Source organism: Panulirus ornatus, chromosome 10 (genome assembly GCF_036320965.1).
Source record: "Panulirus ornatus isolate Po-2019 chromosome 10, ASM3632096v1, whole genome shotgun sequence".
NCBI classification, from domain to species: Eukaryota; Metazoa; Arthropoda; class Malacostraca; order Decapoda; family Palinuridae; genus Panulirus; species Panulirus ornatus.
Genome location: NC_092233.1, coordinates 4,550,001 through 4,573,112, shown reverse-complemented (window position 1 = coordinate 4,573,112; position 23,112 = coordinate 4,550,001). Strand labels below are relative to the sequence as shown.

General features: G+C 37.5%; 1 protein-coding gene across 1 annotated transcript; it reads right to left on the bottom strand.

Annotated features, from left to right (window-relative positions):
* Positions 1-105: 105 nt before the first annotated feature.
* Positions 106-14,661, bottom strand: mbf1 (multiprotein bridging factor 1). Its single transcript, XM_071665413.1, has 5 exons — positions 14,342-14,661; positions 7,838-7,889; positions 5,554-5,714; positions 1,351-1,444; positions 106-793 (listed from the first exon to the last, which is right to left on the bottom strand). Exons 1-5 carry the CDS (start codon positions 14,417-14,419, stop codon positions 732-734), a joined length of 447 nt encoding a protein of 148 aa, XP_071521514.1. The 5' UTR covers positions 14,420-14,661; the 3' UTR covers positions 106-731.
* Positions 14,662-23,112: the final 8,451 nt, after the last annotated feature.

The window sequence follows — 23,112 nt, the reverse complement described above, 5'->3', positions numbered from 1 at the left end:
TATAAGTGATGATAAAGATGCAAAACAAGATTAAAATATGTTGAATCTTTTAATATGTGCAATATTGCTAATTATTCTTCACTAAGGTAATACTAAACTACCCTGCAACTACTTAAATGGTCTTTATTTAGCATACACCATAGAAAATTGGAAAAAGGTTTTAACAAAAACGTATGCAGAGTGGCCAAGAACACAAGTAAAATAACTTCACCATAATTTACCATTACCTTTCTTATGAAAATGAAATGGATGGTGGTCACAATCTCAAATATCTATTCCATAAATTCTCATGGAAGGAGTCAAGGAGTTTATTAAAACAAATTATTTCATGATAACTTTGTATCTCAAGAAAGTTAACATGCATTTGCAGTATGTGGTCAGCCAACAAAACCCTCAACAAAGATTTCATTGCATAACATACTTCCTAGCTGGGAAATTAAAAATGCATTTAAAGCATTAAAAATTCATTAGTTAATGTAACACATTTTTTCCACAAGTAGGATATGCTCCCAGTATTAACAAGTAACAGTAACTTCCATCTACAGAGAATTAAACATCTGTTTTAAGCTAAATGACAATATCACAAGCATATTACCGATGAAAAAAAACTTCTGTAGGGCCCTAATCTGCCAAATAATTAGAGAATTAAGCTGCACATCTTAGGTTTGCCCAGTTGCATGGTGTAAGCCTCCTGAACGAAGCAAGAGAAAAGTAAAGAGGTCTGATTCTCCTTACTTCTTCCTTCCAGGAGGCTGCAGGGCTTGGCCTTTCTCCTTCCCTCGAAGTCGCAATCCTGAAACAACATTGAAAACCCAATAAGGGCTCTGAGTGAGTGACTTCTAATAAAAAAAAAAAAGGGATGCCAGATAATATAACAAAACATTGAAAATAAACACCCAAATATCTATTCTATCTATCAAATCATACAAGATATAAGGGTTGAAGGTCCACTCCTACTTTGGATTCTCACATCTTTATTACCCATAACAGTATGTATAATATTGGTTCAATACATAGGTTGATATGCATTGAAGTTCTGTGGCACAGATTCCAAGAATCAGAGGTACAATGTTCTTTAATAAATGACTCTTTTAAAACTGATACTTTACAATAAATCTCTTTCTGGTTTTTACTCCTAGGTTGGAAAAAGTACGGTAACTGTATTGAAAACAAAAAGCTCCTAAAAAGGTAGCTTTAATATATCAAGACGATACACGTCATTTTACAATCCCAATGGTTTCATCAGTTTAATGAAACATTTTGTACACAAATGACTGGACATCTACCTATAACCAGAGTCATTTACATGGAAACAAAGAAATTCTGTCATACACTGCTGGTAATACTTACCAATGGCCCTCTCAATTTTTCCGAGGACATTCTGATTTGGCACTGCCTTGCCCTGCTCATACTCCTGGATCACCTGCGGCTTCTCATTAATGTGCTGCAGGGAGATCAGAACAGCAAAAAATCAGTGAAATGATATAATGACAGGTGTCCCATTTGATGTTAATATTTATGTCCTCTCCCATCATGGACAAGGCATTCCCATAAAAAGTTGCTTTATTCAGAATATATTTGCATATATATCAGGATGCTTGCATTTATATTTTCAATGCTTAGATGTTTAACATACATGATGGTTCCCAAATATTTACTGCATCTAAGAATCAATGAAAAAACCTTGCATATGCCGTTCCAAAAATACGAATGCTGCCAAACATTTCTGTTGAATGAATGCTTTAAGAATTTCTGGAAATTGTACATCAAATGTGTAAAGTTAACTTATGCATCCAGAGGGGTTAAGTTAACAATGGAAATGAGAAATGTCTCATATCATTATTCAATTCACAATTTAATGGGGCAGGTGAGGTACATACAGCTTCTGTAACATTACTCACTCACATCTTTAACCCAAGCCCAGTGTGTTAGTGAAACATGGACTTCTTCACTTTATAAAAGCACTTCTTAATCATTCACTTTATACTCAAAGCACTTTATACTCAAACTTAATTTGTCAACTTTAGTAACAAACATTTAAACAAATAACAATTCACCATACTATTCACCAAATATAAGTTGAATGTTTTGAAGCAGGGTAAGTGCTTAGCTGGTTTCCCTGTGACTGTTAGCATTAGTATGCTACTGTTATCCCATCTCTAAAACCTATCTTCTCAGTTGTTTTTTCAATATCTAAATACTTCTTAGTTCATAAGTAATGACCTAAACAGAAAAATTCTGTAAAAATAAACATATATAAATAATACAATTTACTTGTTTTATTTACTGAGCACATGTCGAAAGTTTCTAGCAGTGGCAAAGCTAACTTCCCAGTAACTGATTGCATTTCTGTGACAACACTACCTCCTATTTTCTCCATTATTATTTGATATCTAAATAATAACAATTAGTTCTTGAATTGCATAAGAACATCTCAAATAGAACTGTCAAGAAAAAACATAAAAATAAATGTTATTCACCTTACTGGTAGTTTTGCATTGAGAACTATGCTAGCTTCCCAGCAGTCACTTGCTTTTGTATGCCACATGGCACTTCCATCTCTATCACCTATTTTCCACATCATCATTACGAATATCTACGTAATTCTCAGTTCATGCGTTAAATAAGAACCTACTGAAGAAAGCTGTATAAAAAATCACACAGAAATATAAGACTGTACTGGTTACCAATACAGTTACGCTGCGGGTGAAAGTTAGTATGTGCTCATGTTCAGACATGTTTGCTCTAAATAGTTCAGTTTTGGAGTTAGGTAACAACATACAGAAAAGCATTATGAAAAAAAAAAAAAATTGTATGAAAAAAATACATTTTCTTTTTTCACACATATTTGCCATTTCCCACATTAGTGAGGTTGTGTTAAGACCAGAGGATTGAGCCTTAGAGGGAATATCCTTACTTGGCCCCATTCTCTGTTCCTTCTTTTGGAAAATTAAAAAAAAAAAAAAAAAAAAAAAAAGGGGGGGGGGGGGGGGATTTCCAGCCTCTGCAAACACAGAGTTTGATTTGCCCTCTGCCAGTGACCCATTATGGTGAGGTATTAAAGGCTAAGAAGTGGCACTGGAGTTCCCTAGTTATTGAGACTACTGCTGTGGCCACCCCTTGGAGATGTTTCAGAAGGGAAGACATCAGAAATATAGATAGACAGATAGGTAACTTGTTTATGGATGGGGTTGTTGGGGAGGTGAATGCAAGAGTTTTGGAGGGAGGGGCAGATATGCAGTCTGTTGTGGATGAGAGGGCTTGGGAAGTGAGTAAGTTGTTGCTTGCTGATGATACAGTGCCAGTGGCTGATTTGGGTGAGAAACTGTAGAAGCTGGTGACCAAGTTTGGTAAAGTGTGTGAAAGAAGAAAGCTGAGAGTAAATGTGAATATGAGCAAGGTTATTAGGTTCAGTAGGGTTGAAGGACAAGTCAATTGGGAGATAAGTCTAAATGGAGAAAAACTGGAGGAAGTGAAGTGTTTTAGATCTCTAGGAGTGATTTAGCAGAGGAGAGAACCATGGAAGCAGAAGTGAGTCACAGGGTGGGGAAGAGGGCAAAGGTTCTGGGAGTGTTGAAGAATGTGTGGAGGGCGAGAACATTATCTCGAAGAGCAAAAATGGGTATGTTTGAAGGAATAGTGGTTCCAACAACGTTATATTGGTTGTGAGGCATGGGATATAGATAGGGTTAGGCAGAGGAGGTGGATGTGTTGGAAATGAGATGTTTGAGGACAATATATGGTGTAATGTGGTTTGATCAAGTAAGTAATGAAAGGGTAAGAGAGATGTGTGGTAATAAAAAGAGTGTGGTTGAGAGAGCAGAAGAGGTTGTATTGAAATGGTTTGGTCACTTGGAGAGAATGAGTGAGGAAAGATTGACAAAGAGGATATATGTGTCAGAAGTGGAGGGAATGAGGAGAAGTGGGAAACCAAACTGGAGGTGGAAGGATAGAATGAAAAAGATTTTGAGCGATCAGGATCTGAACATACAGGAAGGTGAAAGGCGTGCAAGGAATAGAAAGAACTGGAACGATGTGGTATACCAGGGTCGACATGCTGTCAATGGATTGAACCAGGGCATATGAAGCATTTGGGATAAACCATGGAAAGTTTTGTTGGGCCTAGATGTGGGAAGGGAGCTGTGGTTTTGGTGCATTACACATGACAGCTAGAGACTGAGTGTGAATGAACGTGGCCTTTGCTGTCTTTTCCGAGCACTACCTAACGCACATGCAGGGGGGAGGGAGTGCCATTTCATGTGTGGAGGGGTAGCGATGGGAACGGATGAAGGCATCAAGTATGAATGTGTACATGTGTATATATGTATATGTATGTATATGTTTGTATACGTTTAAATGTATAGGTATGTATATGTGTCTGTGTGGGCGTGTATGTATATACATGTGTATGTGGGTGAGTTGGGCCATTCTTTCATCTGTTTCCTTGCGCTACCTCGCTAAAAGACAGCAAAAAAGTATAATAAAATATAAAATAGAAGGACAGATAGTGTAGCAAGGTATCTAGATAATCCTGGTTCATACCTTGTTTTTGTAGCCTCAATTCAAGCCACAACTTCCTAATTTGTGAATGACTTTTTAACCGACAAATTTCATTTTTTGTTGTTTTCAGCATTAAGCAATTTATGACCCAACATTTATCTATTTAGATTTACCTATTTTCACTTGACCCCTAAGAGTAACTGTGATTGTTGGCACAAATTTTGATTGAGCCTATATGTTTTTGCTCAAATCCAGCTTTAGCTGATTATTAAATTCTTCATATTGCCATTCCACTGACTGATTATATTGTTAAGAACAATGACAAACATACTTGTATTTCAAATAAAAGTATTTCGATTTGCAAATACCTTCCAAAACAACGAAAGAGATAATAGAAAGAATTAAACTATCACCCTAATAACAATTCAATAATTTTTTAGGACTGATGTTAGTTTATTGTCAACAAATTAAGAATTTATATAGGTTATGTTTATATTAATTCTATTATTTCATATATTTTTTAGCCCTTGCATTGCAATCCTCCAGAAAAAAAATGCCTACCCTTAATTGCACCCTTCCGACAGCTTTGGAGGATATACGATAAACGCCAGTGTTGCGAAAGAGCACTCTAACCAACTTTCCCTTACCCATCCTCACTCCACTGTATAAACATTTGAAGAAAGGTAATTGGAAGTGTTTACAATATGTCTACTCTTAAAAATATAAAACAAAGATAACTAAAAAGTAAGCATATCTAATATAAATGCAGCATTGGGCAAGCCTCATCCCTCAAAATACTCTAAAATTGGAGATAAAAGGGAGTTTCTCTCCTCCGTCGTCCCTCGGAAATGCGGGGACAGCTCCCTTTTATCTATCTATCATATGCTTTCTTCAGATCCATATATATTTTGATTTCCTTGTCAAAGCTCATCCAACTATTTAAATCAAACTATTTGTCTGAAATGTCTCCAACACTTATTTCTTCCACTGTTATCACATACATCATAGTAACCACCTTAAAAAGCTGAACATTTCAATGAAAAATCAACTTACAGTGGCCAGATCCTTTTGCGTCCACTGTTTAGCCTGACGGCCTTGCTGGATAAGCCTGCCTACATCTTGTGGTAGTTTTTCATGCTTTAACTCTTCAGTTTCACGGTCAAGCTTGGCTGTGTTCAATGATGTACCATGCTGCTTGTTGCTTGCAGCTCCATCTAGGATGGAAATAAAGCTTATTCACTTTCAAGATACACTGTAGCAGTTAACCTAAATGTTAGGCTACACATGTAAATTTAGAGTTCAAAATTTCCATTAGAGTGAAAGAAGATGGCAGAGTGAGTGACATATGTGGGCAATGAAAAAAGTAATGACAAGTTTGCATAAGTAAAAAAGAAGTATTTTCCCCTGGCAAAGATTTTTAATTTCTAACAATGATTGAGTTAATTCTGTGTTCAATATATTAATTTCTAAACAAAGAATATGATACTGCAGAGTTAGACTTGTCCAATAACACAAGGACAACCCAGACAAAAATATAATCAGACTGTTGTTATTCCCAAGCACTGTCATTATCATACTGTACATCTGCATAATGAAAGCAAACACAAGAAGCTTAAACTCAAAGCTAATGTGTGAACATCTACCAGTTCTATCTACAACACAATTCTAACTACCGTTATCCAGTGTCATGAGGATGTGTACTTCTCAAGAATATTCAACATGCTTCACTTTTATCACCTTCTACCTAAGACTAAAATGTTGCAATTAGTGAAAATGTAGTTAAACATCTAATCTGCAAATAATAAGGGGTACAAGTGCTTCAGAGATGAAATACAACCCCTGTTAACCCTTTGGATGTACCAGTTGACTGTAATCTGCAGCTGTCAGAAAAAGTTTCTCCTTTCTCCAGCTATCTTCTATTTTCTCTGAATCTATAATGAAAACCAGAACTTTGTAAGTGCTGTCATTTTCAGACACCTGTGGTAATGAGAATGATAAACACTTAGCAGTCAGGTGTAACCTATGCAGTCACTATGCAGGCTTTGACCATAAATTAGTTAAGTTATGAACATCAGAACATGTTCTGTGAATACCTACTGTGTATAATTCTGCTCCTTAAAATGAAATATTCTAATGACTTACAAAGTTCTGATGCGATAAGAAATGGCAGGCATCCCTTCAACTCTGATTCTTCCACTTAAAAGTTTACTCCCATTCTTTCTAATGGCCTCAGACATGGATGTTCCTTAGTATTATCAATAAGGAACACCTGTTATGACCTTGATTGGTGTTTTCAAATTTCTAAGTAGGAATAACATGTTTTTTCTATAAGTTTATGATGCTTTACTCATACCTATGACGAAAAATAAAAGGACACAACAAAGGAATTTGGCTGTAAAGTATCAATTCTGATTAAAAAATATTTTTCACTGTCTAACATGCTTTCTAAAGAAATTAAGAGCCAGGTATGGGAAACTCAAGGATTTTCTAAAACTTGAGAAGCAATAAAAAGTTCACAATCTTTCATTCTTAAATGGTGGTCTCATTGATGACGTACACCCATCACATCAATATGCACATCCAAAGGGTTCAACTGTAGTGGAGAATAACCATATTAACTAATAGGGAAAGGAAAGTTTCTTTAGTATCAAGTCTGAGCAGTCTTCAAAGGTAAAGTACAGGGTATTTCTTGGAGGAATACAGAATAAACTGTTCTCTATTTCAAATACTACACATCTCTAATATAAATCAAATTCTATACTCTATGCATCAGTCTGAAAATTACTTTGATCTTTAGAAACATGATATCTGGTAACACTACAACAATCATGTTGGCTTCTGATGACCACATCATGTTCCACTTGAAAAATTTGTTGTAAGTTGCATACCAATCATTTTGTCATTTTCTGAGCTTTAGTAAGCTTTCTAGGGTAACAGTTCTTCGAATCTTCGGCCAAAAGAGTTCAACTTATGTTTCTCATTTTTTTCTCATTTTCAAAGCCAGAGTTCAACTTATGTTTCTCATTTTTTTCTCATTTTCAAAGTTAATATTAAATACAAAATATATTTCTTTTAAACTTTCTAGATATTGAAACTCAACTCGTTAAGATCGATCTCTTACTAAGTTTTACGGTAATCATATAATCAAAAGATGTCACCATTCTATATTCAAGCAGATGTGGTCAACTTGAGGAGTCACAAAATAATCAGACTGTTTGTAAATGTGTGACATTCCATGGTTTTCAGGTTACTGACTGATGTCCGAGTTACCTAGGAAGGCAATACTAAGAATTCTTCAGAAGACAGACTTATTCAGTATAGTGTATGGCATACTTACATTTGGCGGTGGTTTCTATTTGCACCCCACTTCGCCTTGCTTGGTTCACTGCCTTTAGAGAAAAAATTACTATTAATCACTGAATGGACAAAACCTGAGTTAGAAACAGAATTTGAAACTTGTAAAAATCTTAGCATAAAAAGTAGCCCCCTAAATATATCTGCAGATATATTTCTTTGCTTTACTGATATCCATCCAATATTTCAAACTGGGCGATGTATGTATGATCTAAGCCAATATTTTTGATGGTGATGATTTCTAAACACCTGCAGTGTCCAGTACTTGGCACTTTAACATAAATCACATCTTAATTCTGTATCGTGATCTGGCTGTCACAGAAAAAAAGCAGTTACTACTTGCTTCCACTTGGAAATACCAACGTAAAGAATAAATGCTGCCTCTGATGCTTGTACGGAAAGACATGAAGTAGGGGAGATGTAGTAGAAATGAAGATGGGAGGAAAAAGTTTTCTTCTACCAAGATGAAGCAGAACAGGACTGGGGGAAGAAAGTTCTTTTCTTCTCCCTCCCAAGACATTAACATAGGCAACACGGCCTAGAGGTCTATGATGAAAGCATTAGGAAAAATATGAAAGCAATAGAATAAAAAATCAATAATTACATGTTATTTTGGTAAATACACACCCTAATGTGTTACTGTTTAGTCTAAAAGTTACAACTAAAAGCCTAAAAACTTTGCTACAGGAATCTGCTTTCTTGCTTATACATCTGTAAATTAACTACCATAAACAATACAAAGTTTATATCCATGGCCTGCAGAAAAGCAATTGTTCAGCTGTCATTAATAAATGGGTCATGCATTTTACTAAGATGTGGTAGTATTAGCATCCACAATTTTCAACGAGTTACTGTTCTCGAGAGTTGATGGATTGTAGAGACAGATTTGGAGGCACAACTGCCAGGGGGTGGGGGTATATCCTAAAATGATATATGATATGATTCTTTCCTGGGTTGGACGTTGTATTAAAAGTCTTGTCCATTATTGTAATGGTTCATTTGAGCAGTTATCTTCAAAATCATTCTCCCTGTTGTCACTTATATAAAAAGAATATTCTATGGAGTTAGTACCCAATCATTTCTTTGATAAAGAAATACAAAAATGTTAACAAGCAAAATTCATCGTTTCACCTATAACAGTTTTTGAAGTCAGCGATACTGGGAGAAAGGGAGGGTACAACTGCTCTCAGAATCCCCTACTACATCTGTAAAATGTAATCAAATTATCTACATAACTGCCCTTGACACTATTATGGTGAAAAAAAAATCAGCTAATAACAGTTGTCAATATTCTGAAAGTCTGTTAACAAGAACTGCATTAATGCCACAAAATGAACGTGTTCTATGAAAATCATTCTTCTGTTACAGATATGTGAAATGAACTCTCAAAAATCTCCTGACTGCTTCTATATATGATGAGCATCTGTAAAATAAATCTAAGGTGTTTGTTTATCCCTTTTGGTGCAGCTTCCCTTTAATACACTATCTAAACATGCCCATCAGACATCTGTGTGACACCATCTGAGAGCAGTTTCAAGATCATGTAGGTAAACAAACATCTGTTGGCTCACCTACTTTTCCTATAAAGCAATAATTCATAGTATACTTATAGTAATTTGAGTAAGTTATGTACACAATGATAAACACTACTGGTGTTAATGCTTCATCATACAACATAGTTTAAGAAAATATTGAGAAATGATACATGAAAAATATGAGGCAAACATGCATCAGCCGACTGAAATTCCACCCAAAAGCCTCAAACAAAGAAATGATCTAAACTCAGTTTACAGTACATATGGTAAGTTATGTACACAATGACATCATACTATATCCTATTGCATAAAACAAGGATAATCATAAAAGAACAGATGAAAAACAGGAGTAAAATATATACTGGCTGACTGAATTAAAGAACTGCAAAGTTCCTACGTGAAAAATAATTGTAGATAAATTATCCTCAACAAGCTCACCAAAACTGAGATTTTACATACTTGTCTAAAATAATGATAATCTATTACCTAACCTTTTTCCAAAAAAATATCTATTCCATAGCTTGAGAGGGAGGATTTTTCCCATCATAGGTACAAGTACCAAAAAACAATAACACATATCAGACTCTCTGTTTCGGTTCATTACACATGACAGAGACTGAGTGTGAATGAATGTGGCCTTTTTTTAAAAAGTCTGTTTTCCGGGCACTACCTCTCTGAAGCAGGGGGTAGTGAAGCTCTTTCCTGTGGGGCAGGGTAGCTGCAAGAATGGATGAAGGCTAGCAAGTATGAATAGGTATATGTGTACACATGTATATGTCTGTGTATGTATATGTGTGTATGTTGATATGTATATGTATGTATATGTGTGTGTATGGGCGTTTATGTGTATATATGTGTATAGGAGTGGATGGGCCATTCTTCATCTGTTTCCTGGTGCTACCTCACTGACATGGGAAACGACGATCAAATATAATAATAATACTAATAATAATACTACTAATAATACTAATCATAATACTGAGAGTAAATGTGAATAAGAGCAAGGTTATTAGGTACAGAAGGGTTGAGGGACAAGCCAATTGGGAGGTAAGTTTGAATGGAGAAAAACTGGTGGAAGTGAAGTGTTTTAGATATCTGGGAGTGGATTTGGCAGCAGATGGAACCATGGAAGCGGAAGTGAATCATAGGGTGGGGGAGGGGGCGAAAGTTCTAGGAAAGCAAAAATGGGTATGTTTGAAGGAATAGTGGTTCCAACAATGTTATATGGTTGCAAGGCGTGGGCTATGGATAGAGTTGTGCGGATGAGGGTGGATGTGCTGGAAATGAGATGTTTGAGGACAATATGTGGTGTGAGATGGTTTGATCAAGTAAGTAATAATAGGGTAAGAGATGTGTGGTAATACAAAGAGTGTGGTTGAGAGAGCAGAAGAGGGTGTTTTGAAATGGTTTGGTCATATGGAGAGAATGAGCGAGGAAAGATTGACAAAGAAGATATATGTGTCAGAGGTGGAGGGAACGAGAAGTGGGAGACCAAACTGGAGGTGGAAAGATGGAGTGAAAAAGATTTTGAGTGATCGGAGCCTGAACATGCAGGAGGGTGAAAGGCGTGCAAGGAATAGAGTGAACTGGAACGATGTGGTATACTGGGGTCAATGTGCTGTCAATGAATTGAACCAGGGCATGTGAAGCATCTGGGGTAAACCATGGAAAGTTCTGTGGGGCCTGGATGTGGAAAGGGAGCTGTGGCTTCAGTGCATTATTACATGACAGCAAGAGACCGAGTGTGAATGAATGTGGCCTTTATTGTCTTTTCCTCGTGCTAGCTCGCGCACGAGGGGGAGGGGGTTGTTATTTCATGTGTGGCGGGGTGGCAATGGGAATGAATAAAGGCAGACAGTATAAATCATGTACATGTGTATATATGTATATTTATGTATACGTTGAGATGTATAGGTATATATATTTGCGTGTGGACGTGTATGTATATACATGTGTATGTGGGTGGGTTGGGCCATTTCTTTCGTCAGTTTCCTTGTGCTACCTCGCTAATGCGGGAGACAGCGACAAAGCAAAATAATAAATAAATAAATAATGATACTGACGTGGGAAACGATGATCAAATATAACAATAATAATAACACTAATAATGATAATAATCAGATTCTCATAATACAGGTGAAAATAAGATTGCTGTCAGCAACTATTAACAGCGTAAGGAGATAATAAATAGCATAAGGAGCTAAACATACACAAAACAAAAGTACCAAATTCATCTATATAAGAATCACATCAAATCCATCTCCTCTAAAATTTCGTAGATGGTACATTAAGAATGAATCAGTTTCATACTGATGATTTCTGAATGATTAGCAATCAATGGGAACATAACTTTCTGCAGCTTACTACAATTCATCTCAATTCTTGGAATCTATTCAGCATGCAAATCCTAACCTGAATCAAAAGCCCATACAGAATCAAAAATTCTATATATCGCAATCAGGATGAAGTGCCTCGGATCAATAACCTATAAAGACAGATTCACTGCATATATGGAAACATTGTTCATGCCTCCTGATGACAGCAACACATGTCTAAGGGAAATAACAAACAGAATACTGATATATGACTGTCTCATTATCCTCACTCATAGGTGATACTGGACTCCACATTGTGGTTACAAAGTAGGTGAAAAAGTTACCTTTGAAAAGTCTGTAACATCGTCACTTGACGGAAGGGAGTACAGTCTCATCCAACAAATTTACACTCCTATGTAGTGCATTTTCCCCACTTCTGATTAATACATTATAACTTGACCTCTGTACAACTGATTCTTTGCAAATCACTCAAAATCTTTTCACTATGGCAGTCAATATTAGTCAAAATATATCAATGTCTGGTGGGTAATGTTACATGGTCAAATTTGGGATGAACCACAAACAATGGCCAACATAGGCATGCAAAGCATGACCATAACATTCACTTGGTTTTCAAGTAATTTTAAAAATTCAGCATATATTGGGTAAAATTGTAGAGGATAGATGTGAGGAAAAATGATAGAAAATAATCCTGGTATCAATGGAATCCTTATATAATGTCTAAAGTGAATAAAGGGTATGACATTTTTGGTGTGGCACCTATAACTCCATCAATTTTAGTCTTTGTACAGGGAGGCTAGTCTTTGAAGTAGAAGGAAAAATGAGATAAAAACACTTAAAATTACCAGTTGAGAATGTAAGTAAAGCATTTGTAAGACTCACTCAAATCCAGGTGGGATGCCTATGATGCCTAATATCCTTGCACTATACACATGGATATCAGAATAATGACCACCCTATGGATAGCTCACAAAAACATTCACCTGGTGCTTTTTCAAATTCTACAGTGCTTTGTTCAATCCATGTCGATAAGTATCCGAACCAAATGACGCTATAATACAAGAACACTTGCTGGTATAGAAAATGCCCATTTTATTATTTACTCAATCCAATGCATACTGCCACATGCTGTAACATCTGGATTCAAATGAATCCAAGTTCTGCAAACATGAAGGGTAAGTTCAGATGTCTACATAAATTTAGAGCTTGAATTTATGCAACACATCTGTCCCAATAGTGTTAGATGTGTATATCTTCAGAGACACATGAACTCAATGTCAACCATCCATAATGAAGGAATCATGGCAATTTAGTGGAGTACACATTTGAATGATGAAATTTCACTATTAAAAGAACCCACAATAAACTGAAGCATTATAATAGCCAGGCTGTCTTCATGTTTTACACTAATTGGTATCTGACATCACCTATCTATTTCTTAATCCTGCATTTTCTGTCTCCCTCATAACACTAACACCAATGATTTTTTCAACATCAAAAGATGGGTTTCAAGCGTGAAAAAGGAAAATCCTATGCTCTGAAATCCCTAGTGTCAAAAACAATTCCAGAGAAGAACATATAGTCCCAGAAAACTCAAGTCTGTCGAAAAAAATATTACGAAATCGTAGGTTTTGGGGAAGCATGAATGGTTTTTTACTGGTTCAGCTGATTTTATGTTTTACTTCCTTACATCAAAATTCATATATTATTCCTAATATACATAACTCTATACTATCCCCTTATTCAATTCTGTGGGATAAAAAAAATCATCCCATCATAATCTATTACTCTGATAAACATAATTATCCATACAAAATAATACATTTTACAGCATCAAAAAATTTACGGAACTTCATTGGTCAATTAATATTGTCTTTCAAAGCTATGCATGGTACAGTCACTTACACAGCTGACTGCACAAAGAAGCTCTATGCTACAATATTTCTTCGGAACAAAGTTGTTACATACCAATCTGATCGTTTAACTAAAACTAACTCATGAAAACATGTCTAGTATCCTCTGCCTTGAGATACAGACTTCAACATCAGAATAAAATCACTTCCATCAATATATCCCATGCTAATGATGTCGACATCACTACATAATCACAGTTTCTTTGCATATTCTATCAACTACGTTGAGGTGATTCCAGCACTGGGGGGGGGGGGTATAAACTTACAGGAAATTGAATATTGTTTATGGATGTATGAATAAAGAAAATATATATTTAAAGTGAAAGCTTAAATTATTTCGTTTACTTGACTTTATCGTCCTCTCTACCCTTCTTAAATTATGAGTTTAAACTAAATACTTTAAAATATCGATGAAACCTAACACCAAGCAAGGGCACAATATTCAATACAATGGGGTTCTGGATGCCTGGCGGCCTTTGGCTTTGTTCTTGTCTGACGGGAAAACCTGTAAGTGACCTCCCGCTGAAATGACAAAAAATATAATAGTTTAGTGCAACAAAGGATGATCGAGAAGCAGAAGATGGTAGATGAAAGAAACAGTGTCAAGCATCGGCTAAGCAAGGCTTGTCAGTGCGGACGGAAGTGGCGCGGCCACATCACATCCCCAATTCTATCTTAAAACACTTATGATTTTCGAGTCTACCTGCTCGCTCTTGAGCTGTGACGATTTCTGGGGCTTCTTGCGAAGAACAGTCACGGTGTCCCAATCACTGTCCGCCATTATTGGTTAAATGTTGGGAATTTTCTGGAAATCGTGTTTACGTGTTTACGGCCGAACCCCCACCAGCCTTCCGTTGCCTCCACCGTCACATTGACCAGCCATTTAATTTCTCTCTGTAGTGGACTACGCTAATTTCTAACGATCTAATTATATCTTATAAATTTCCAAGTGTCATGTATGTCAAAATAGAAAATTTAGAAGGTAAAATTCGTTCTAATATTGGCGTGATTCGTTTTCTCCGATGAAATGTCTTCATTAGAGAAACTGAAGTACGTTTTATCGGTATAACTGAAAGAAAATTACCCAAAGCGGTCGTAAATTTCCTGGCGTCCTATCGCATAAATTGCACAATGAAAGAGGAAATTCAACTTGTATATGAAATTTGACATTTATTACTGGATCTATTCACGTTGACACATATACATATCAATCATAGTGGATGAAGAAGTTGTTGACGCAATCAGTTACATTATGTGATGCAACACATGAGATATCTTTCCTTCTCAGAATCAGTGGTGTAACATCAGATAGACCATAAATGGTGATTATGAATCAAGTATCCTTGCAATTATGTTCACCTTGTTGAGTCACTTGAGGCTAACAATACTTCCTTTCAAACTATCAAACACCTAAGTTACAATGCAATTCTAACTAAATTGATTTCTTGTATAGAATTTAGTTTAACAATAACTTTCATCTGTATTTGTATGCGTCAGTTGAGTCCGATATCAGTCTTAATAATGATGTAATTCTATACAGAAATACCGTCAGTTGAGTCCGATATCAGTCTTAATAATGATGTAATTCTATACAGAAATAGAGTTCTAATCTCTGCAACACTGAGACATATAATCTTGTAACATTTACATTTTGGTTAGAATGACATAAATGCATGAAATCTGAGGCATGAAAGTGGATATGGGACCTAATATAGACCAAGGTATAATTGGTTACAATGAACTGTCACATTTGTTTTAGATATTCTTATAAAGCCACGGCGGCAGTTCATAGTTGGCCGTGTTCTGGAAAACTTTGGCTCATACTGCATATAAATTATGCAGATCCCATTAATTTCAAGTATTCTCGTGTAACTGAACTCTTATAAAGAATAAATGGATGTTCAGGTAACTAATACTATAACTTCTACAGCCATTGTTAACTTGCTAAGGAAATTCTTCTATAACTTTGGTTTTTCATACATGATATATTCAGATGATGTTCCATATTCAGAAGAAACTAAAAAAGGTTTAGACGCAGTGGAAAAAGCCAGGTTAAGAAGTGAACAGAATAATCTTCCCAAGAAAGTTGAATCGAGTTAACGACCACCTTAAAGAAAATAGTAATTGGTCTGAGAGCACAAGCCCTTCCTTTGTGGTGAACTTTTTTAATGAACAACTTGAGAAGGATACTTTGTCTATCTTAGGTTATGGCATTAGTTTTGTTTACTCATACAAAGAATTTAACAGCGTTGATGTTGTAAGATAGGTTTGTAATTTGGAATGAAATACAGTGAATTATTTAACGATGATGGGAACAATTGTAAAGGTGTTGTGTATGTTACTTTGTCAAAGCTAGCTGCTCTAAATAATTCAGTTTGAAGAAAGATAGTGATCTACATATAGCTAAAGCAGATAAGGATATTACAGTTGTGATCATGGAGATAGATTATTATTTGTCAAAAATGAATGCTATTTTATGTGAAGATACAAAATACTTTGATCTTAGAAGAAATCCCCTAGACACTGTCAATTCTTACTTTGATAAACAAATGAAGTTGTTGAAAGGTAATGATTCTAAACACTGTCTCCTTCATTAACACTTATGTACGGACTTATCAAAACATATAAACCAAACTATTCAGCGAGACTAATAGTGCGTTCATTTGGCTCACACGTGTAAGTTATCAAAATATTCAGTTTCTCTAATAAGCTCAGTGGTTGGCAATACATCAAAATGTATTACCATGAACAACATAGATTTGGTTAACAAGCTTGATCATCTCCGAGTCGAATTTGATTGCAAGTTTTCACGTGTCATTCCTGTGTACGAAAATTTCAGTTGATGACCTATTGGATATGTAGAGTTCCCACGGTGACCCAAGGTCACCTTAATGACATGGGACAGCGTGTGACCTCACATCCTATACATCTTCACCTGCAGTATTAGCCCCTCACATCTACAATCCATGTCGGTGGTGGTAGACTAAAGCTGCCTCTAATTATAAATGACCTGACCCTTTCCATAATAAGCGCCGCTCTTACGGATTTAACGTCCAGTCCACCAGCATGGAGAAGGTCAGAAGAAGTTTGCGACATTCAGCTACGATGTCTCTAAGTCTCTTTGAGAATAGCTACCCCTCACAGGTCTGACCTCACCGCCTCTTATGTACCCGTGGCTGCTGCTCGTAACGGGCGGAGGCCATGTCCCACGCAAGTCTTGCCTAAGGTGGACGTCGGAGATGAGACACCACAGTGAAACCTGCCGGGAAGATGAAACATCAGGAGTCACGTTGCGATATCTACTGACGGAGAAGCCCTCGGGGCGGCAGTGGTGAGCCAACTGCCTGACTGGTTTGCTGCGGTGATACACGGGTATTTAATGAGCGTGGAGGTCAGGTCTGTGAGGGGTGGCTGACGTCTAGTGTGTGTGTGTGTGTGTGTGTGAGGGGCTAATACTGCAGGTGCAGATGTCAAGGATGTGCGGTCACAAGCTGTCCCCTGTTAATGATGACGTCATTAAAGTAATCTTGGGTCATCGTGGGAGCTCTACAGATATATGATAAGATAAATCTCTTTATTGTCAAATTGCATACGTGATACAAAGGAAATTCTTTATGGCTTAAGCTCAATTCAAGGTTACAAAGTATAAGAATTATAAAATGAAAATTCTGAAATATCGCATAATCATTATGCTTGATTTGTTTCAAATTTTAGGTTTCTTGAACTGATAAAATTGTTTATCAAAGGCTGTATGACTCAATCTAATGGGGAATATTATGCTCAACAGTTTGATATGGTGATGGATAACTCTCTTTAACCAGCGTTAAGTAATCAATATATGGAATTTCTTGAAACAATATTACTAAAGGATATCTCATCCTTTAAGGCAATCTGGTTTAGGTATAAAGATTTATTTTTATTAGGCCAAGAAGTTCAAATTTGCAAACGTTTCTTACCTTGCTGAACAATTTAGTATCTTCTTTCAAATTTACTGTTGAAGTAGCAAATGACTGGGTGTTACCATTATTCTAGATTGCTTGATCCATAGGGAAGGAGACATGTTTACAGAAAACCCAATAATGTTAGATCTTGCATAGATAAATATCTTAATTCGGCAAAGATATAATTTTACAGAGGTATCCCCAAATCTCCCATTGATACCAAGAATCTTTTAGTTTTGTTATTTAATTGCAATCTGACCTTAGTTCCTAACCCAGTTAGAGCCTTTAATGTGAATGTGGCCTCCACCAATAACATTAGTATCGAGATTAACCCACAGAGAGGGTGTATCTGGTCTTAGGATCATCCATAACACCTAAAAAGGATAAAGATTTTTCGGTTGTAGCTTAATACTGATTGTGTGAAGGAACCTAGTAGTTGATGAGGCTTCAAGCCTCACTCTGTAATGATACACAAGCAAAAGCAAGGAATGCCGATAGTGATGTTAAAGACCTTTGTTGAGCTGGATTTTTGCAAAATAGGAATAACGTTTTGCTCTTGCAAGTCTTGTCTAGCCACAGACAGCGATGCCAAAAGAGTTGTTTTGGTGTAGTGTTGTCGGTCGCTTGACAAAGCCCGCTAGAGAGAAACGCTGTTATTTTCAATAAAGAAATCTTCCTCAACAAAGACGTTTTTAGCAACAAATGATATATTCAAAAGCAAGCAACACGCTGTGTGTTGTACAGCACAATACGTTTGAAGCAGTGTCAAAACGTCCGATCTATAGACCGAGACCCTGGAAACTGCACAGCTTCCCCCACACTGGACGGTTTAGGCCAGACCCTGAAACCGTGCGATGCCTGCGAGTCGGCCGCCACTCACCACACGACCAAGCTACCTTGTCTCCCCGCATTACGGACAAAACTTCTTTGGGCTGAACTTCAGATGTGCCCTGAGGAAACATCTGAAGACTTCTTCAAGCCTTCCCATCTCGTTTCCATGGTACGCGATGGAGCTCTTCGAAGTGGAATCCTCATGGATCCACCGCAACAGACAAAACTGGTAGACGCGCGCGCGCAAAAAAAATAAAAATAGGCATGAAACTGTAACAGCCGCAAGCTCTATTGGAACGCCAACTTTTCCTGTTCCGCCATCCTAAGCAGATGATATTCCGAACTCATACTTCACGTTGAAAATCAAGATGCGCTAGCCAGATCGCCCTGCGTGCCGTCTAACCTGGGCAGTGGGTATAATGCTCGGTGGAAGTAAATTACATATGTCAGTTAGACAAACACTTCTTTCGATAAGGACAATGTGCAGTTAACTCTAAGACTAACTGATAATACCAGCGCTCATTTGTTACACTAGATTCGTCAAGAGATCCATAGAGATGAAACAATACAATGGTACCCGTCCTGTGGACCCGACAACGGAGGTCAAGTTACCGGAAATCGCCATAGAGCAGACAACGGTGTACGATACGATATGGCCAGGACAGAGGCCCATAGGAGTAATTAATGGCAAAAACGGTACCACTAAATTTATCTCAGGAAGATGAAGTAATGATTTTGATAAAAAATATCATTTGTATCTTAAACATTCATTCAACAAACTTAAACAACTAAAGGTAAATATCGCAAAATAGGTTAGTTCATGTTTATGAAAGTTTCCTCAGGTTAATTGTTAGGCAAACGCAGTCTACATTGTTTGTTTTACTTATAAAAACACAATTGATAACCTGAACGAGCATAATTACACCCAAAGTAACATTAGTTAGCTATATGTGATGATATATAATCTTGAAGAGATTTAGTTCGAAAATCTAACCAGTGAGAGCGACAGTGGCTACGTTCAGCAGATACGTAAATAGCCACTGTGGCTTGTGTCTGAATTGATTGAATGGTGAAGTCCTGGCTGGCCGGGTAACAGATTACAGTTGGAACACTGTGTGTTTACCTCCCTGCACTCTGTGTGAAGGAACATGACGTGTTTACTTCCCGTTACTGCATGTGAACTAACATGTATGTTTACGAACGAGGTCGCTTACCCAATTCAACTGTATTTAAGCGAACGTGACGTATTCCAACAACAGCAGTATATGAACGACCAATATGTTCTTACTCCTGGTACTACATGTGAACGAACATGACAACCTTGCCTACTGGTTCTGAGGGTGAACAATAGCAGTTGGTTCGTTCTCTGTGAGAAACGAATAAGTCTACTTCATATTTTGCTGTATATCCTTATCTTCATTACATTGTAATGAATCACATCTTAACAGCGTAACAACTTATGATGTAGTACCACTGTTTATATTTCACTGACTTTTGAACATACGAATATGAGATTTAACCAACAAACTTCAAAAATGTATAGCTCCTGAAACATTCCATTTCGCTGCCTGCGCACTTTCTGCCCTAGTAGAATCCTTTTTATCTTTCAAGAAAAACTCCCTCCGCGCTCAGGAAGCCGACCACGTCCACCGGGTGGGTCATAAAGTGCAGTGATGCTGTGTGTGTCTTTGTTGGGAGAGAGCAGGGTAATTAAGCAGTAAATGTTCGGTGTCTTTACTGTGGCAGTATTATCGTGGGCATTAGGGGCCTGCGGTGTGCTGAACTGGTGTTTGTAGTAATATATACTCGTATATGTATATTAATTTTTTTTCATACTTGCTCGCCATTTGCTACGTTAGCGAGTAGCGCCAGGAACAGTCAAAGAGAGGCCGCTTTCTCATATGCCCATTCTCTGTCATATGCAAACCCCTGAAACCATAGCCCTCTATCCACAACCAGGCCCCGCAGACCTTCCCATGGTTACCCCCAGCCGCTTCACATGCCCTGGTTAGGTCGATTGATAGTGCGTCGACCCTTGTATGATATCATATCGTTCTAGTTCCCTCTATCCCGCACACGCCGTTCACCCTCCTGCATGTTAAGGTCCTCCATCACTCAAAATCATTTTTACTCCATCCTTCCATCTCCAATCTGGTTTCCCTGTTCTCCCTCTTCCCTCCACTTCTGACACATATATCCTCTTTTCCAATCCTTCCTCACTCATTCTCCCTATATATCAAAGCTATTTCAACACACCCTTCCAGAACTCTCAACCACATTTTGTTTTAGAAAACGTACGGCAACCATCATGTGCGACGAAATGTTAAACCATTTAGAGAACAGTATTCGACGAAACAGTTTATGGCTGACAAATTATGTTGATTTCTTTTATATGACCATTATGAACGATGAAGGTGTAGTTAATATCTATTCAAATTTTCAAAAAGGCATCTATGAAAGATCTACATCAAAGGCTACCAGCAAAAATTACGTCACATCATATAGACGAAGATGTACTTGAATGGCTAGGAAACTGGTTGACTGGCCCTTCACATGGAACTGTGATTAGTGATCTGAATGGTTAGACGCAACAAGTGGTGTGCCACAGGGGTGAGTCTTGGGACTGGTTCTCTTTCCTATATATTACTGATATTCATAATTGGCTGCACTGTAATATACCGAAACGAAAATGAAGAAAAAATCCACAACTGCAACTGAACGTCTTCAACTTCAAAATGACAGAAAAACTGATGTCAGAAAACTGAAGTACTAGGTTCATAGAAAACTACATGAGGGTAATAATCTCTGGTGACCTAGAGCTAAGCACGCAGTGCACAGAAGCAGCAAAAAGGGCGGACGAAATTCTTGGATTCATAGGTAGAGCCTTCGAATTTTAGTTTAGGGAAATCAACCCTACTCTTACAGTTCAGTGGTGCTTTCCCACCTTCATTATTGTGTTCAGCTTTGGTCACCCTGTCTCAAAGAGACGAAGAAAATGGAGTGAGTATAGCGACGAGTTACAAGGATGATTCCCAGACCGAGAAACAAGGATTATGAGAGCCAACCAAACGACTTACATTGATTTAGCTAAGAAAAGAGAAGGTTAAGAAGTGATCTAATACAGGTATTCAAAATGATCAATGACTTCAATGATCTCGATCTAACAATCTGCTTATGGCTTGATTCGTCTGAGTTCACTCGGAAAAATGGACACAAACTCGTGAACCAACGATTTGCTTCGAATAAGACGAATTACTTCCTTCCCAACAGGTTTGTTAGCATATGGAATGATCTACCAATCAGAGTGTTTCATAGTAATACATAAGAATAGACTTGGTAACTATTTTTACGTCCATGACTAACTAGATTTGCGTCTCCTTTGATACATAAACTGTTAGAAGGTTCTTTTTGAATCCTCTGTATGCCTCTCTACTCCTACCACACTAGTCTTTACGTTTCTGATAACATCTTCCACTATCATAAATAGCTTCGACAGGATCCAGTGGTCTGATGCTGTTTGAACTCCTTTGTATACGTGGGCTGCTGGCATGCAGCCCACAAGCATACAATCTCTTCATCTCATACATAACACTTTGTCCATGTAACTCGCACGACTTGTTAGTCGTAACTCTAGATTTCCCTGCGGTAAGCACTACGCGTTATCCCTTCCTTTTGGCAGTGTCTCAATTTGTATGTTGTCTCTACTTCTTCCTTTTTCACTGGTGTATAAAGTCTCAACCCATTTAGATGAATATTCTATATCTAAAAATGTACTTCCCTGGCGTGGGGGTACACATGAAAATTAATAATGATAAAAAAATAGTGTATAAGACCTCTCCATCTTCCTCAATCGAGATAATTTACTTACATGCAGGGAGGAAGATTCCTAATTGAGGATTCATATGTCTTCTGGGTGAACAGCTGTGCGCATACTAGCCGTCAAGAAGTCATCTTGATCCGTTAACCTTCGTAGCTCACTGATCTGAAGGAGAAAGATTAATTCATACCCCAAAAACTGTGTTTAATGGAAGTATTATTTATGGAATATCTTTTAAAATTGAATGTATAATGGCGTTCATGATATGCGCTGATGAAGTCATTTTCCCGACATGATTTCGTGAGATTATTTCGTTTTTTTCTTGAAGGATATATGTCTAGTACCTGGCCCGGGAGGTAGAGCGTCGTTTTCTATGCTTTGTTTACCTTTTGCCTTCCACCTGGTGGCGGAGTTTAGAACCATGGAAGGTGATGGGGGCGGGGGGGGGGGGGGGGGATAATGAGGGGCTCCTTCATCTCACGTTCCTTTCTTTCTCGTGATGGGTTCTAGAACCTTGAAGTGGGGGAGGGAATTGAGGTGGGGGGGGGGCTACCTCACTCCCCTCTAGAGGTGGGCTTTAGAACCTTAGCGGTCGAGAACCCAAGGGGTTGTGGGAGGGGGTTGATTAGTGCCTCTGATGAGGCCTTCCTCCCCTCCCTCCTTTGCCTCACCGCCTCATAAAGGTTTAGGTGACAGGTTACGGGACCAAGTTTGGTGCTTAGGTTCAAGGATGGCTCAAGGAATGAGGCAAGGGACAACAAGAAATGTGAAGAAGAGGAGTATCGTAAATATTAACGCTAACGCCCTCACGAACAGCTTGCCATGCACAAGCTGTGTCATTAGTTATTAAATGAGATTTGTACGGTAGTTGCCATGTCTGTGTCA

Bases quoted from the DNA above. Each gene is read 5' to 3' on its own strand.
- mbf1 (XM_071665413.1), bottom strand. From the start codon at position 14,419: ATGGCGGACAGTGATTGGGACACCGTGACTGTTCTTCGCAAGAAGCCC. The intron at 7,890-14,341 runs GTAGACTCGAAA...TTTTCTCTAAAG, and splicing joins CACAGCTCAAGAGCGAGCAG to GCAGTGAACCAAGCAAGGCG. The intron at 794-1,350 runs GTAAGTATTACC...ATGTTGTTTCAG, and splicing joins AAAAATTGAGAGGGCCATTG to GATTGCGACTTCGAGGGAAG.